This window comes from Apus apus, chromosome 2 (genome assembly GCF_020740795.1).
Source record: "Apus apus isolate bApuApu2 chromosome 2, bApuApu2.pri.cur, whole genome shotgun sequence".
Lineage (NCBI taxonomy): Eukaryota > Metazoa > Chordata > Aves > Apodiformes > Apodidae > Apus > Apus apus.
Genome location: NC_067283.1, coordinates 95,699,096 through 95,716,138, shown reverse-complemented (window position 1 = coordinate 95,716,138; position 17,043 = coordinate 95,699,096). Strand labels below are relative to the sequence as shown.

At 41.1% G+C, this 17,043-nt stretch overlaps 1 protein-coding gene across 2 annotated transcripts in view; it reads right to left on the bottom strand.

The window, feature by feature from the left end:
- Positions 1–367: 367 nt before the first annotated feature.
- Positions 368–17,043, bottom strand: part of ZNF516 (zinc finger protein 516) — a 101,854-nt gene continuing 85,178 nt past the window's right edge. Inside the window, exons 3-6 of one of the 2 annotated variants that reach the window (XM_051611927.1) lie at positions 15,534–17,012; positions 10,553–10,657; positions 9,576–9,643; positions 3,232–3,377 (exon numbers count right to left, since the gene is read on the bottom strand). In XM_051611927.1, coding sequence (XP_051467887.1) covers positions 3,318–3,377; positions 9,576–9,643; positions 10,553–10,657; positions 15,534–17,012 — 1,712 coding nt within the window. In that variant the 3' untranslated portion in view covers positions 3,232–3,317. Of the gene's footprint in view, positions 3,378–9,575; positions 9,644–10,552; positions 10,658–15,533; positions 17,013–17,043 lie in introns of both variants that reach the window. The other variant, XM_051611926.1, reaches the window with a different exon arrangement.

Sequence of the window (17,043 nt, the reverse complement as noted above, 5' to 3'; positions counted from 1 at the left end):
AAGGACTTCAAGCGGTTTTGAAATACAAAACTAAAAATTGATCTGGTTTTTGAATTTGCGTTGCGTTATGCAGTTAAGTACCAATTTATTTAATGGCATTTCTGACAGAAGGAATTTCAAGAATGCAAACAGCATGATGGCAATGTAGTAGCTGATTAGCTCTGTGGAAGAAGTTTCTCCGAGTTTGACTTTTGGTCAGTGCACAACCCTCAGGATACAAAAATAAACAAGGAAGGTCTTTCTTTCACTTCAGCTATAAAAAAAAAAAAGACCTTCTACACCTTAGCTATAATAAACTGCAAACGAAACAGAGAGAGGGAGAAAGAGGGAGAAAGAGAGAGATGGCAGATACACTGAGAATCTGCAGTGTAGATAATCAAACCCTTTATTGTCTAAGTAACATTAGACTTGCAACACCATAAAAACCTGTTAGGAAGAAGAAACAGTAGATTGGTAGAGGTAGTAGAAAGTCCCTGTAACAGTCATAAAAGGGCTTTACAGGAGCATGTCATGCCAAAAAAAGTTATAATGTCGCTTAAAAGAGCCCACAGACTAAATAAATATGGAACATGACTCATTTTAAATACTATGGCCTAACTAAAATAACAAATCAATACAATACAATGATAAAAAAGGAAACAGAAATCATGGGATTCACTTCCAAAACCAGATGGTCTTTTAAGGTTGGCTTTCCCCCACCCTGTCTCATTTCTTAAATAAGTGAAAATCTCACTTCTGTGCTATACACAGCATATAATTATTTAAACTGATTTCCCCTACTGTTGTTCTTCATGGACCTAAATTATGATTGTAAACTTTGCTGATTAGTACCCTGGTAATGGCAGTGACAGCACTAGGTTCTCTGTCACAGATTCTGACAGAAAAGCTCCAGAAAGAAGCTTTGGGCTCTAAGTATTAACTCAGATTTTCTAGATCAGCTTGTCAAAAAATACAATTTAAAAAAACACAAAAAAACAGAAATTACAAATGTACACTACACTTTTATGCCATTTTGGGTACAGAAGAGTTTTAATAACTAAAACACAAACAAATAGACTAAGCAACTGGCTTTTGTGCATTCCTGAACTGTCACCATTACCTTCACTCATAGAAAATAAGACTCAGAAAAGCAACAAAACAAAAGAAAAATACCCCCAAAAGAACAAAAACAAAATCCAAAACAGAGAAAGCTAGTGCAAACCCAAAATGATAATCATTAAGCAACACAGCAAAATATTTCATTTTTTCTTTTTTCCTTTTTTTTTTTTTGGTGTACAATGGAATGTGTCTATGCGACCTCCCTCAAAATAACTTTACAGAACAGTTAATTACAGTCATTTATAAGTATTTGCACAGACATTCCTAACTACACCCGAGACTTACAGAGAATTCTGGTATACATCTGGTGTAATAGCATAAGGAAAAACTAGTTAAAAAAATACATAAGAAAGTTAATTTGCATTGTTGCAAGTGTTGCGAAGTAACAAAACCTGTCAAGTAATTTAAAACAAGTAACAAGTAGTATCCAGAACCAATTACTGACTAGATTTCTTAAAAAAGCAACCCCCCCAACCAAAACTGTTAGAACAGAAAGATATCACACTTTAAGGTTTTTTCTTTTTTTTTTTTTTAAACAAATCTTTGTGTCAGAAGCCCACTTCTACAAAAACAGCACTATTCCATTATTGTATTAAGTAAACTGTTGCTTGCACCTGTATTAAAGGTTAGCATCATATCTGTACATGTAAAATTATTGCTTTTTTGAAAAATATATTTAGCATGCTAGGTTTTTTTTTAATCCATTTCCTGCCTTTACAAAATGTTACAATTTAAAAAAAACTAGTAAAGCTTTTGCAAAAATTTTCACAGAACGTTTTCTTTCAAGGCAGCAGTAACTTTTGATAATGCATAAAATTATATGTGCAAAATCTGAAACTCTCAGAAATATTACCATCACACATAGTGTCACAGCAATAAGGAAAGAAAATATCTATATCTGTGGAATACATTTTTAATTGCTTACACAGCATCGTTTAACAACCTGTTATGTGCCACAACCCCGCCTTGAAAACTTGCAGTTAAAGAGTTACTGTAGAAGAGGTATATAAAGCTTCTTTTTTTTGCCTTTTTTTTTTTTCCTAACACCACCAGTGATCACCAAGTACAAGACATGACACATTTACATGAACATTAACCTGCCACCACAAAAGAAGTTCCTTGTCTTTCCAGAACATCACTGGGCCCAAGGAGGAACGGTAGCTGGGCCTGCTGAACGAAACACAGGAGCAGAGAGTACCTTTATGGGCCTAGGGCTGCCTGAACTTGTTCAGCGACACCTTTTCTCTTCTAAGTAGTACACAGATCAATGGCGTTAGACAGCTAAGCGTTTTATTATTTCTCTCTTTTTTTTATGTGTGTTTGTTTTTTGTTTTTTTTTAATGTGAAGACTTCCTTTGTGATCAGGTCGAAGAAAGTAGCCCTGTTACAAAAAAAAGGTCCTGAGAGTAAAACACAGAAGCCTGTTTTTTTTTCTTAGTGTTTGACTAGCTTTTCTTTTCCAAAGCAGAATAGAAGCTTTTCTCTGGAAGTGTTTCAATTTCCATATTCACATACTATTAATGGTGCACAGTCAAGAGCAACAGCACTAGAAATGCAAGTGGTCCCCAAACTGTAATGAAACAATCCATTGCAGAATGACGGTCTTTCTCTTTAGTCCCTTTAATCCTTCATCAAGCATTGCTTTATCAGCACTGAATGCCACCTTTTCCCCGCACCCCCCATTCTTCCTCTCTCTGTTGTTTGTTTGGTTTTTTTATTTGCTTTTCAGTGTGACAGGCAGTGGCAGTTTCATTAACTAATACTTCTCCAGCCCTCGAATCCACTGCTGTTTTTCAAATGTATCAAATAGTCATTGTGAGCATCAGGGAGGTTTTTGTTACAGTGCTTAACTTCTTCATGCTGTCCAAATCACATAAAGTTTAATTTTTCCAGTGTCTCAAACTTCTCTTGATTAATATAGATGCCTTGTGCTGCCACAGTGCTTGCCAACTCCACTGTTTATTATAAAGGAAATAAGGAACCATGGGACTGATTAGTACGTCAATTTATATATATCTCGTGTAGCATCTTCATTTATTTTAAAATGATTAACAGCGCAGAGGCACCCCCCTCCTGGCAGAGCGCTGGGTTCAGTCTGGCGCAGCGGCTCCGGGCGAGGCGATGGCTGGCAGGGAGGCAGCTCTGCTGCTGCTCGGGGGGTTGCCAGCGCTGCCCGGCAGGGCGGGGGCCACTGGCCCGGGGGCTCCTCCGACGGGGCTCTAGGTTCCCTTCCGGAGAGGCAGCGTGTGGGTGACCTCCGCACCACCGTGGTCTCTCCCCTGCAAGAAGGACGAGACAGGGAAAAAGCTCATATTCTGGCCTCTGCTCCCAGGCACAACACTTCAGCAAGCCCTGCTGGTGTTCGCTACCCTTTATTAGCGCGGCGCACGCTCGTTTTGGCCCACCACATCAGAAGTGTCGGGGGGTTTTCAGAATCATCTCCAGCCAGACAAAGCCTGTCAGGCCCCTATAAGCCCTGACAGACTAGAAAAGCAAGTAATAGCGTCTGATGGAGCAGTTCAGAGACCGCTGAGAACAAGGAGGGGAAGAGCTGGCCTCCAAAAAGGAGAATTTTGAGCTAGTCAAGACGGATTCATAACTAGATCAGTGTTTTAAAATGGCTGAAGTTCGAGGTCACAAAGGCAGCTGAAAGAAGAAAAACTGAATTCCTGCACAGGTCTGTCAAATGCTAAGGCAGCTTTCCCCTCCCCTCCCTTGTCATCTTCCTTTCATATTTTTAGCCAATTTTAATGAATAATTACCACGCTGAAAAAAATAGCAGGGATATTCTAAAATCAAGTGAAATTAAAGATAACATCATGAATAAGTGGGAGCCTGAAGCTCCCAAGAAAAGCTTTAAAATGACATTTAGAACATCACTGTCGGAACAATGCAGTTTACAATCCTGATCCTAAAACAACATGGCAAGATTAATCTTACATAAATGCATTATCCTTAAGCTAAAGTCTTGATGAAGTGAAACAGACCATTTTAAATTAATGCAACATAAAATACAGAACCCATGTAAAATCCAAGCAAGTTTCAAGCTGTGCCTATGGCAGCCCTCAAAATAGCTAAAGAAAGCCCAGCTCTGGTTGACATAATGTATTAAGTTCATCTCTTTTGTTAATAGATTTAGAAAATTCCTAATTAAACCTGGCCCGAGATTCATGACATTTACCAGTCAAAGTTTGGTTTAAGTCGGAAAGATTTGCAACAAAATTAAAGAAAAAAAAAGCTGCTGTACAGATGGCAGTATATTTGAAATGTAGGAAACAGTAACTGAATGAGAGATGTGATAAAACTTCCTTAGTTGGATGCTGAATTTCCTGCAGTAAAACAAGAAAGATGCTTTACATTTTTGCACGGCTGCATCATGCCTGAGAGACAGAGCCACAATTCCAGGAGGAGGCATTCATCATTAAAACTTCTCCTATCGAACCAGCACTACATCCATGGGGGAGCGCGGCAGGGTTTCGCCGAGCCAGGGGAGGAAGGAGGGAAGGAAAGGGATGGCAGGCACCTCGCCCCAGTTTCCTTGGGTAAGAACTGAAAAAAGAGTTGTAATTAGGGGTGCATTTTGGGGATAGCGTGCAGGGTCCTGGGAGGCAGATCCATCCTCATTCCAGCTGGCAGGGGCAGGTGGAGGCCACGGGTGGTGGGTGAGAGGGTGGTCAGACCCCTCTGACACTCAGCTGCTCTCCTGGTGTCACTGGGAAACAGCACCTGAGCTTCAGGCGTGCCAAAACTCACCCAGTGGCTCACCCCCACCCTCCCAGCCTGAGGGGCAGTCAGATTTTGAACCAGCTAAATTCCTCTTTAAGTGAAATGTTTACCATTTTAAAAAGTAGGCTTTATTCACTTTCAGCATTTTAAATGGGAAAACCAGAAGATCTCTAAGTGAAACCTACTGTTTCTCTGCCAAAAGCTGCTTTCATACCAACTTTGCAGGGCTTTTCACCAATTAACAGGAAAAAATCAGTTTGTGTGCATGTTAATATACCAGAGACAGAATATTGCATGTCATTGAAATAAATTGCAAAGATCAGTTTGGAGCACAGATACTCCTCCACCAGTTTGCTGGCAAAGGGAAAGTGCTGGGACAAGAACTGCAGCTGCTAATCCTGTCTATAATGCTCATAAACTAATGGACATAGAGTACATGCATATTACTCAGATGCTAGTAGCGCAGCCTCCATGATTCCTTGATTGTTTGCATTATAATCTCCATATGTATGAACGAGACAAATTAGGTTGCCATTTATTTGTTCATTATCTATTATTTTGATTAATGGAATTCTTGTTCTCAGAATAACTATTTAAAAATAACATTTGCAATAATGAGGACTGAACTATTAATCATGATATTTAGCAGAAACTCTGCAAGGAACTGGGGCAAGACATTTCATATGAACGAATGTCATAAATAGAACTTCTAACAGACAGTGTTAAAGTTTCAAAGGCAAAAAAACAGGAAAATCAACCAAAACCCATAAACCAATGGTCTAAATAATGTTATAATTTATTTGGGTTTTTTGCTCCTCCCCTTCTCTCCAAAGTTGCTTTAGCACAAGCAGGGCTGTAATGTTGCTGCAGTATGAAAACATTTGAGGTAACAAATGCCCCCTCACCTTTCCCCCAAGCTTCTTCACAGTACCTGTGTGTGTACTTGTATATAGTGCTTTCTTGACGGTTCTTTCCAATCTGTGTATTCCCCAAATTCTGACTGTTCACATTTATGGTATCTCAAGTATTTAACACTGCAATAAATGTTTTAGAATACTTGTAGTGGAGAAAATGAAGGCTTATGGACTCCTTAATGAAGGTGATTTGCCCTTATCACACAGGACCTACTGCGCAAGTCTCTTTTCAGTGAATGAAGCCCAAGAACTGTGGTGTCTACTATGCCTTCACAGTAAATGACCTTCATTACCTTCTGGCACAGAAAAAGCTTCAGCCAAAGATATACATCATACCAACAGTGATTTTTTTTTTTTTTTTGCCTGGCATATAGCTTTTAATTGATCTTCTATGAATAAAAGGGTGTTTTTCCAGAGAGGGCAAAGGTTGGAGTTTTAGGAGTCTTGCTTGTTTCACTCACACAAAAGGCAAAAGAACTTGGCATCTCTGGTTCCAGCACTGCAAATATGCTTCCCATACACATACCCTCAATTAGACAGAACTCTTCCTCATTGCTAAACAGTAAATCATGCCTTTCGAATACCCAATTACTTATCTTTTACATTTTTTTTAGCATATGGTTTGACACAGTACTGACTGAGGATAAACTATATTCCTAAAGCAGGTCAAGTTCTTATGCGTTTTTAGAAATGCAGCAGCAGAAGTTAAATGTAAGGCACACGTATTAGAAATTGCTACCACTGCTGTCACCATTTTGCAAAAGCTTGCTAGAGACTGCCTCCTGTGCCACTGAGTGCACTTGGGAATTGGGCTTCTGGCTGCAATGCTGCAGCATCAAGCAGTGTCTCTGAAATGACCCCATGCTTCAGAAGAGCTTTGCTTTGAGAGCTGCAGCAGCTTTGAGATACGCATGGTTGCAGGGACGCTTCCAAATGGGAGCCTGCTTTTATTGTGCCCTGTATAAGCAACTGGAGTGCACTCCTTGAATTCATGCCTACTAAATCAGGCCTTTGGATGCTGCCTAGTGTTTCTAAATTAAGATACATATTCATCGTGGATACGGCAAGCTTAATTATGGATATATTGGGATACTAACATTTATAAAAATACTCAGAATATTCATTATGTTTAATATGGCAGCATTTCAAGAGAATCTACATGACTTTGCACATATTGTATTGACTTGGGATACGTAATGAGCATTTTTTGTCCCTTAGACAAAGAAGAGTTGGAAACATTCCAGAGTTCACTGGAAATTAATTTGATGTAAAAATGCCCTCCTTTGTTTTTTTAAAGCATTCAGGTAGAAGTAAGAAACCACACTGAATAATGTCATGAAGGAGAAGAATATCATATTTCCTACATTTTGTTTATCCTTCATTGGTGGTGATACCAAAGCATGAAACACAGCCCAGTGCTAATATTATCAAAACTGGGTGCATATTGTATTCTCAACACGCCCCTATAGGTGGCCTACTTTTCAGTGATGGCGAACACCTGCATCTCCTGTTGGTGGTTCCATACCCTAAAGTGGATCTCCTATTTAGACACCTAAATATAGATTTAACTGGCTCATTTTTTAAAAAAACCTGGCAGTAGAACCTATTTTTAACATGTGGAAGTAGAATTATTCTGTGAGAAAACTGCTATATAATGTAGCACTGTTGTAAGTTACTACACTGGGGGATTTTAAAAGCCCTAACGAACATTCTTTCATAAAAGAAACCTTTAGAGATGATCTTCAGGTTGACTACTGAAGGTGTTGGGGGAACTGAAATACTAACATCAATAGTTTTACTCTTCAGCAGACTACTCGAGGGAAGATATTTTACCTGTGCAGAAGAAACATTATGTAAAGGGAATAATTTCTTCCTAATACTAAGAAGAAAACTTTTCATTCTCAGGCTACTGTATGTGATAACTATTTTTTCTTGCTTGGAGCACATGCATGGCACTTCTGTAACTTGAACTGACTTTACACTATAAACTCTCACAAATAGATCTGTGCCCAATTAAGAAATGAAATGAGGGCACAGAGTGACAATGTTTAAAGTGGGAAATCATAATGTTACTAGAATGCTGCAGGCATCTTCCCCAGTGCAAGCTCATCTCTGTGTTTCTGAAGGCCCCTACAGCTGCAGGTAAAAACGAGTGTATTACCTCTCTAAGGCCCAGGGACTGTGCAGGTGGAGTCTTCTGGGGGAGCACAAAGCTTGCTCGCAAATGAGAGCAAGCAGAATGGCAGACAACCGAATAATCCTAACCGACACAGATGCTGACAAACTGCAACAAAGGCTGACACTGAGGAACAAACAGGACAAAAGAAAGGGAACTATCTCCTGGAGAAGTGATCATACTGCAGCTTCTGTGGAAGAAATACTGACTGGCAAGAGACAAAGCGATTCAGGAAGCTAACCCCTATCCAGTATTTTGCTGTATTGAGAGATGCTGTGATTTAATCAAATGCTTTGAAGACAGATTGATGCAGACTGAGACTGCAAAAGCAAACTACATTTTCTGTGGAAGAAGTTAGCCAATAAATTCTGGCGTGGCAGGAGTTTACAAAGACAAAATTATGAGTGAATTTACTGTGCAGCAATACAACCTAAATTACAAAGGAGTCCAGATGTGGACTGAGCTGCTGCATCTCTTTCTGGATAGACATGGCCATTTCAGAACTTTTTGGAAATGTATTTCCAACTTTGACCTTAGATTATCTTTTAGAGGAAAAAAGCCCAGATGCCTTCAGAATACAGTCTCGACTAGACAGAAGAGAAAACCATAAGCACAAAAAGATGAAAGAGTGTTTGAAAGATGCTTAGGTTTACTAAATCTACACTACCAAACTGATGAGACCAAGACTAGCTGAGCTAGTTTGCAGAGCTGAAGTGTTTCACTCTGTCACATACTTCTGCTAGAAGTTATGTCCCTGCACAATTTTATAAGCATCACAAGGAAAACACTTTCCTCTACCTCTCCAACTATAGCACAACTTTGCTGCTACTGTCCCACAAAAGCAAAGCAAACAATGCCTGCAACAACTACTGAAGTGCTACACCATCTTGAATGCTTTATGAGAGTTGCTGGCCACTCCTACCTCCTGATGGCACCTCAGATACTCCCGTGGCAGTGGCTGGGTTCTCCACACAGCCTTTGGGCCAGAAAGATGTAACAGAGGAGGTGGTAAGAATCTCCATGAAGGGTGCAGCACATGAACTATGCAATGTGGTGGTGCCCGGTGAGGATGCTTACTAAGCAAGTAAAAACCAACTCCTAAACTTCACAAAGGTGGAATTAACACAGAGATGCATTCTCTGAGCATAGCCAAAGCCATCTGCAATTGTTTAGAAAGAGACAGGACAGGAAAAGTGCTGTAGTCAAAATTAAACTAAAAAAACCCAGAACAACTGGAGGATGAGAGTCTTTCAAAGGCCAGATACTGGATATCAGGGTATGCATACTCTTCAGAAAAATACAGACTAAGCATGGATTGTGCTGTTGCACCAGAAAATGTGTTAGTCGTAAAGGCAAATTATTTCTTTAGGTACTATCTTACTATTACATATCACTGTGCATTACAGTTACCTATCCCACCCAGTCCCCAGGTAAGCTGGTAACATATTTATTTAAACACTATCTTCTGTACATTTAACTGACTCTCTAGATAACAGACTTTGATAAAATGCTTAAAAACTTTAAGAGTTAAAATCCAAGCAACACTGTTATTATTTATACATGTTATAAAAGAGTCATCGCTTTAGTGATGCGTATCACTGTGCAACTTTTTCCCAGCTACCACATTAAAAACCAAACATCCAATTAATTGTAAAACATACTTGTTTTGGGGCATCTGCGGAGGTGGTGTGAACTTCAGTACCTCGGAGTCCATTAGACTCAAATACCACTGTGGGAACAAGGGGGCTTGTTAACAGATGAACATTCAAGCTTCGTTAGTGTGTGTACATTATTTGAGACCATTACAGATTAACCACGTTCAAAAAAAGACACCAGCTACTAGCCTGTGGCCGGAAAATACCAATTTACCGTAACACTTACTGTAAGAGAGTGTGCTAATGGCAGCCTAGGGCCACTGCCCTTTTTAATTCAGACTTCGCTGCTGAAGAAAGCAATCACTGACAACATTAATTATCAGTGTATGTGTAAAGGGACCCTCTTCTTGCATTACTTGCCATTTGGCCTCTGTCATTTTGCATCAGACTGGCTTATCTATGCATCATTCACACTTTTCAGGACAAACCCACTAGTCTCAGTGTCTCGTGCAATGCTCAGGAGGTCTTTTGACATTGGTGGCTTTAGACTCCTACATCCTCAACCACAGACCACATCAGGTTAAAAATGGCTGGTAGGGATTTCCCATTTTAGGGCTGACCAGTCTCTGCAGGAAAATCTTGTTTCCTGCAAAAATGTTCCTGTCAACAGCAACGATGAGGCAAAACAAAGCCTTATGTTGTGCTGAAAGGGGTACTTTGATTTCAATTTGTGCTGGTGGCAACAGAATTCATTAGCATATTCATTTCTGAGTACCCTACTCTCTAATTAAAATAAAACATTTGCAAACAGACTTATCTGAAATGCATTGCAATTTTATGGAGTTCGGGCAGGGATCAGGTAAGCAATATCCGGAGAACAAGAGCAGTAGTCATAAAAATAAAAAACCTGTCTATTACATTTAGGTACTGGAATTACTTAGGTTAGCACGGTATGTGAAATGTAATTCTTGCCATTTTGTTAACTGGATCCAAAAGGAGGCAAGTGGGAAAGGGAGAAAGCAAGAACAAGTGTGAAAAGGTACCTGCATGGGACCTCTGATGAGTCCTGAGGTGACTGGGTTGGGTAAAGCATTTTCCACATTCTCTGCAGACACAGTCTCCTTGGCGTGTTTGTGTCCTGAGCATCCCTGTAGTTGGGAGGGAGGGAGGGAAGAGAGGGCGGGGGAGAGAGGAGAGAATAAAGTTGAGAAGAAAACATTATGCCAGAAGAAAACATCATTAGTATGTCTAATGTGTCATTATGTGAGGCTACCTTCAGGCCCTGGATGACAACTGTCAGCCTTCATCTAGGCACTGGCTGACAGGCCAGGCACACACAGGACTGCAAGAATGCATAAATTACATTGAATTAAAAAATGCTCCCCATGATGTGCCCGCACCAGGACTGGCATGTCAGGTGTGCGCTTTTCAGAGCAGCTGGATCCACTTCTCAGCTATCACCCAGCTTTGTCAAGCAGTACATCAGGCAAATCAAAGTGACTCCTGCGTGGCGGAGACAAGTCACATGGATAATAGGAAGTGAGTAGGACCAGAGCCCGACTGTCCCCCCCGGGCAGCAATACCTCAGAGACAAATGCAGAGCGAGCGGAGCCATCACAGACTGATCAAACCTTTCGCCCCTGCCTACCTGCCTGCCGGTGCTGCTTTGACCCCAGACCTCTGAGGCACAGACGAAAGACATCTGTGAATGAAAGTGTCATTCCGGACATTTTGAGCTGGTAGCAGCGCAGCAGCCACCCCCCAGCCCTGGGTAAACATGTTTTCTAGGCCATTAGCATTTGTGGAAAACCACTCAAACCTCTCCTTTTTCTCCAAAGGTCAGTTTACAGCATCTGACTTAAAGGGCTGGTCTTTGTCTTTTTGCTGCTGATCAAAAAAGACACATTTGACTTTTATTGGGCATTTTTATTATTTAAAAAAATATGTTTGAACATCATCTTTTCTATTTTGGTAAAACGCCATCTTCAGAAGGAAAGAGTTGATGTTTCCATTTGCCACTGGAATACTTTGGCTTTTAAAGCAATTCTCAGGGGGTTGTCAATGGAAGTGAAGTTTCAGCTTTTGTTTCATCTTTTCCCCCGTTACAGCATTTAAAAAGAATAAAACTGTGAATAAAGAAGTGGTAGCAAATTAAAAAAAAAACAACAAACAACCCACAATGGAAAAATCAACTGCAGGATGCCAGAGGGCTCATCTGAAATACAGATGCTGTACCTGAAAATGAATAGAAAAAAAGCTGGGCTGCCATTTACTCTGCTGGTACAGCACCAAGTGTCCTGCGATGGTTTTTACCACAGCATATATTGAAATGTCTGGCTGCAAAAAACCACCAAGCCCACTCACAATTTTTTCTCTCTTTTTATAATAGCACCTCCTGCAGGTGGCAGCACAGTCTGTAAAATGTAGCTGAACACACTCCCAACAAGTTCCTGGCAGTCAAATACAAGATCATGATTTAGGGGCAAAACCTAGATCACATATACCCACACAGAAAAAAGGGGGGAAAAAAAAAAATCACCTAAATTTCAATTACAGCTTCATTGTACTATAATGAGACAATTTGCTTGGCAAGGCAGTAAAGATTAATGCAAATTTTTTGGTCTGTTACTAGGATTTTCCCCTCACTGGCCAGAACTACAGCTGCAAACTTGAAAGCAAAGCAGAGCAAAGCATATTGAGGGACCAGACATGGCCTCTGCTGGTCCATTGTGCTGGTCACTGGAGAGGCAGGGACAGGTAGAGCAGGGCTCTGTTACCAGCAGGGTGGTTCTCATAGAGCCTGGGAGACCTGGTTTCCTCAGCTGGTTTCTGCCACCTCTGGAAAGACACTTAATCTCTCTATACCACAAGTCTCCCACTGTGAAAGGTGAATACACGTCTCAGCAGCCATTACAGGCTCGACCTGACAATCTTTATGGAACCAGTGCTCCCACTTGAGTTACTCACAAGGGAAGGCTGAGGATGCTGTTATAAGCCCACATACCCTGTACAAATGTCAAAGGTGAGGTTTAGACTTTCATCTACACCCTCCCTGGCACTCACTTTATGGTAGTTGTTTAAAAAACAGGTGGAAAAAAAAAATAATTGCTGCTTCCAGGTATATTTGCCATTGTTGCACTTCCTAAGGAGCACCATAAGGCTTTTGATAGCTCTGAGTGATGGGCATCACTGCCTCACGGCAATATCCCTGGGAGTCATCACTCAGGTTATCCTATATGTGAACAAGAGGGTGGATGACTACAGGTGTTAGCAATTTGAGGTAAAGGAACGTGACTATCTGAACGAGAGCTCCTGCAAAACTGATGCTCAAAGCTGGTTTCAAAAGAGCATCAGGGAATGACTGCATCTGCTGCCTTAACCCACCCTTTTCTAATGTGGCAATTAATGTAAATATCATTAATAAAATAAATAACAACTATCAAACAAAACAGCAAGATTCTCTCTACAAGTGTATTTGGGAAGATTGGGCAGTATGAAACAAACTGAGCAGCAAGTGCAGCAAGCTTTGTGTTTGCAGCTGTATCACAACTCCATGTTCAACAACTCTCTTTTCCAAGGACACACTGGAATAAACACAAATGTAAAAGAAAGGATCCCAGAAATAAATCAAATCACTCTGAAGGGAGTTAAACACTGAACTACCACACACTAAAATATTCTAGTGTGATCCAAGATAAGGCTGTATCCCTAACACCCAAGTAAAGTCTATCGGGAACATTCAACTGGGAAAATAACTCATGACAAATAGTACACCTAAGAGGAATTTTTGGTTGTCCTTTATGTCATGATTGCCATATTAAGACTAAATTGTATGATGCATACTAACAGAGGGCTCTGTCTACGGCCATGTGTGTTTTCAGACAAGGTTCATTTACCCTCCTCTATTCGCAGTTGGTAGGATCTCGTTCCTTTTGCCTGCAGCAGCTTTTTATTTTAGGGCTATGAAAAACAGCCATCATGCCAATTGGTTTGGAGAACCATCAACAATCTATAAGTTGTATATAAAATAAAGACAAGCTACATAAAAAAGAGGTTTCAAATTCTGAAAACTTGACTGCTATAAAACATGTGGAATGAAAGAAGAGATTTCAAAGCTGAGATGGGCACTAAATAACTTCCAGTTAAACAGTCTGTGGAAATCACTGCCCAGCAAAAACATTTTGGCAATAAAATCGCTCTTTTAAAAAGCAGGTAAATAGTGACCTCCTTGGAAACCCTGCCCCTGCTTAATTTGCCCCAACAGTCCGCACAGCTTTTCTGGTGCCTGCATTCACTAAGCCAGCTTCTAGTTCTTGGCTTTTACTGTTTCTCTCCAACCCTCTTAACACGGCTGGGAGCTCACTGGATCAATAAGACTTCTGTGAGCAGGCTGACCCAATGCAGCATTAAGTAAGATCAAGGAGGGCACCCACGTGCAGGTACCCCAGGTCACTGGTGGAACAATTAGCTGGTATTTAGAGCAAGAAGCATACAGGGAGAAACTTTAGACAACACTCCTAAGCACTGGGATGGTAAAAGCAAAGTCAACTGGACAAAGCCAGGAACACTAACTCTGCAGTTTTAGAAACTGAGCATGTCCTCCTCTGCTTCCTTAACAAAAACCAGGAACCTCTTGTTAGTTACAACCATCACACGGCCTCTAACCAACTCTGAAACAATCTACTCCATAGAAATAAGTAACAGTTGGCTCCTGCACAGCACTATTTTCTAAATGACTGAGCAAAACTGACAATGGAGTGGCTGAAAGGTAAGCCTCACAGACTACTTCAGATAGATTCTGCCTTCCCTGTCTTCTCCAAAAGGCCTGATCAAACATTACGGCTCCTTCCTTGCCTCACAGCTGGCAGTGGTCAACTAGCACACACATTCTGGTCACTAGACTATTACTGTTCTCAGACAACCAGCTTCCAAATGTCCTAGGCTTCAGTCCACTTGCAAAATGGAGCGTCAAGCTCAGTTTCACAAATCCTTCAACAAAACAGAGAGTATTACGTCAAGTGAGGACACTAAAACACTGGTCTGGAATGCGCGCTCTTCGTATGTAGAGTTAGCTCTTGCACAACTTTTACAAAGAGAAGAAGGGTATATAAAAACAGGATGGGTTACAAATGGTGAGAGCTGAGACTATGGCTCCCATTCTCCAACACTACACACACACACACACACACACACACACACCCATCTCAAGAGTAATATATTAGTGTGACGTTCAGTTTCCACTGAGACAAACTAATACTGGCAGATCATCAGAAGACTATGGTTTCAAATGCAAATACATAGGTTTCTTTTCTTTCTTTTTTTTTTTTTTGTTCTTTTTACATGGCAGTTGTCTGACAGGAGTCAGAAGGAGGTTTCTGATACCTGAACTTTTAAACTGGTTATTTGCACAACTGCCCTTCCTGCTTATGTGAATGAGCAGGCACATACTTGGCCTTACCTACTATTAATTAAATATAGAAACAAACCGAAAGATTCATTTGAAAAATACAACTGCAGTCTTTGATATGGACAAGGGAGATCTTAAGACTTTTGTCAAGAAAGACGCTGGCAAATAATTGTCTCTGCTGTTGGAAGACTTCCTTGCAGATGAAATTTAACAAAACCTCCAAAATAACATCACAGATAAGCCCCAGAGGATGTTTATTTAGCCTGAAGCAAAATGATGATGATGTGTGCCAGTGCCAGTATATCAGGGGGATCTTCATGTGACAGCACATCTGTGTAACTCTAGCCTGCTTTAAGCGAAGGGAGAAAGGAACAGTAATATTCCAGGTGGAATCAGATACATTTAACCTGTGAGAGAAAAGCCACACAGTGCATGAGGGAGGATGGTTCAATGTTAGAGACTGGTAAACAAACCTATCTAACCTTATCCAGAAATGATAAAAACAATGAATTTGTAATCCCAACCATTAAAGGGACAGAAAGAAGAAACCATGAAACAGCATGTTATGAACAAGCAAGCTGTATCCTCAGCTACGGAAGGGCTTGTGAAAATCTTACCTGTGTGATCCAGGACAGGGCTGTTGGCACCACAGGTTTGGTACAACGAAGCAAGGTCCTTTGGAATGTATGTTTTAAAGATATTTAAAACGTCCAAATGTTTCTCATGACCATCTGATCCCAGATCTTGTTTGCTGGAGTGTAAAGCTGGAGAAACTCCCACAGCACTAGGCTGGGGCTGCAGCAGTGGACTCGCTCGTGCTACCGCTGTGCAGTTTGCCAATGTCCTCATCTCATTCCCAGCCTTCATGTGAGACTCCCTTGGAGGCACCAATGGCTCTTCGTATTTAGCGTACTGCTCGCTTTTACACAGAGGATGATATTGCAGTGGTGCATTGAATTTGGCCTTCATGGAGTCAGATGCACAGTGCTTACCTGGAGAGGCAAAACTAGTACTTCCTTGGGGAACAGCGTACTTTTCCACTTGCTTACTGCTGGCGGGCTGTGTGCTAGGCCTGGATATGACCGGCTGAGTAGGTGTTACGCTTCTGCTATAGGCTCCTATTTGCATAAGTTTGGAATTTGCTTCATATTTACTTTTTTGTTGTGCTGCTATGTTGTATTGCTCCTGGGAATGGTTTAACTTGGGCTGTCTGTACCCATCCAGACCTGATAACCGTGGTCCACACTGGCCAAAGGTATGACCGTCCTTTGACTGATGCATACTCCCAGACTTCCCAGAAATCCCAACAGAAAGAGAGCTGCTTTTGGACCCTGGCAATGCACTTGGCACTTGAGTGCGTGTAAATCTGGCAATGGGCAAAGGCTGGCACTCCTTACCGCCAAGAACAGGAGGGGGGCCAGTACGTCCACTCCTTGCCAGAAAGACCAGGTTGCTTTTAATACTCTTGAATCCATTCTGTTGAACCCAAGGAGGAACCATGGAGTTACAGCTGATTTTGTGCAATATTCTTTTGTGCATCCACAGGACTTCAGGGTAGTAGGTCTTGTGACTGCAGAAAGGACACGGGTACACAATTAAAGCAGCCTGCAAGGATGTATTCAGATTTTTATTGCATGAATTATCCCGTGTTGATTTTTCACTCAAATCAAGTGGAACTACCTCTTGAGTTTCAGCACCTTTTTCTATTAGAGGATGCTCCCTCTTTAAGTCTAGTACATTTTCTCTAGCACAGCTAGCCTGCACTTCAAGTGATGTTTTAAAGTCCATGACCATGTTCGAAGATGTCTGGCCCACACCCAAAGCAAAGCTAGCAATGCAACTGGAGTGAGGAAGCCCTTGGCCGTGGTGAAATGCTGGCATCTTTATGTCTCCGGAACCTTTTATATCTTGGTATTTCGAAAAGGGCTCCTTGATGACACTCCCCAGTGCCGACACCAGGGAAGGAATCTCATGTTTAGATTCTCTGGATGCATTTTCTCTGGCATTGCGGCTTCCCAGCTCTGGGTTTTCAACCAACTGAGAAGTTACCATCGGGATTTCCTCTTCAGAAAAGTTGCAGTGGTATGGCTTTTCATCTGAATGGGACAAACAAAAAAACCCCATCGT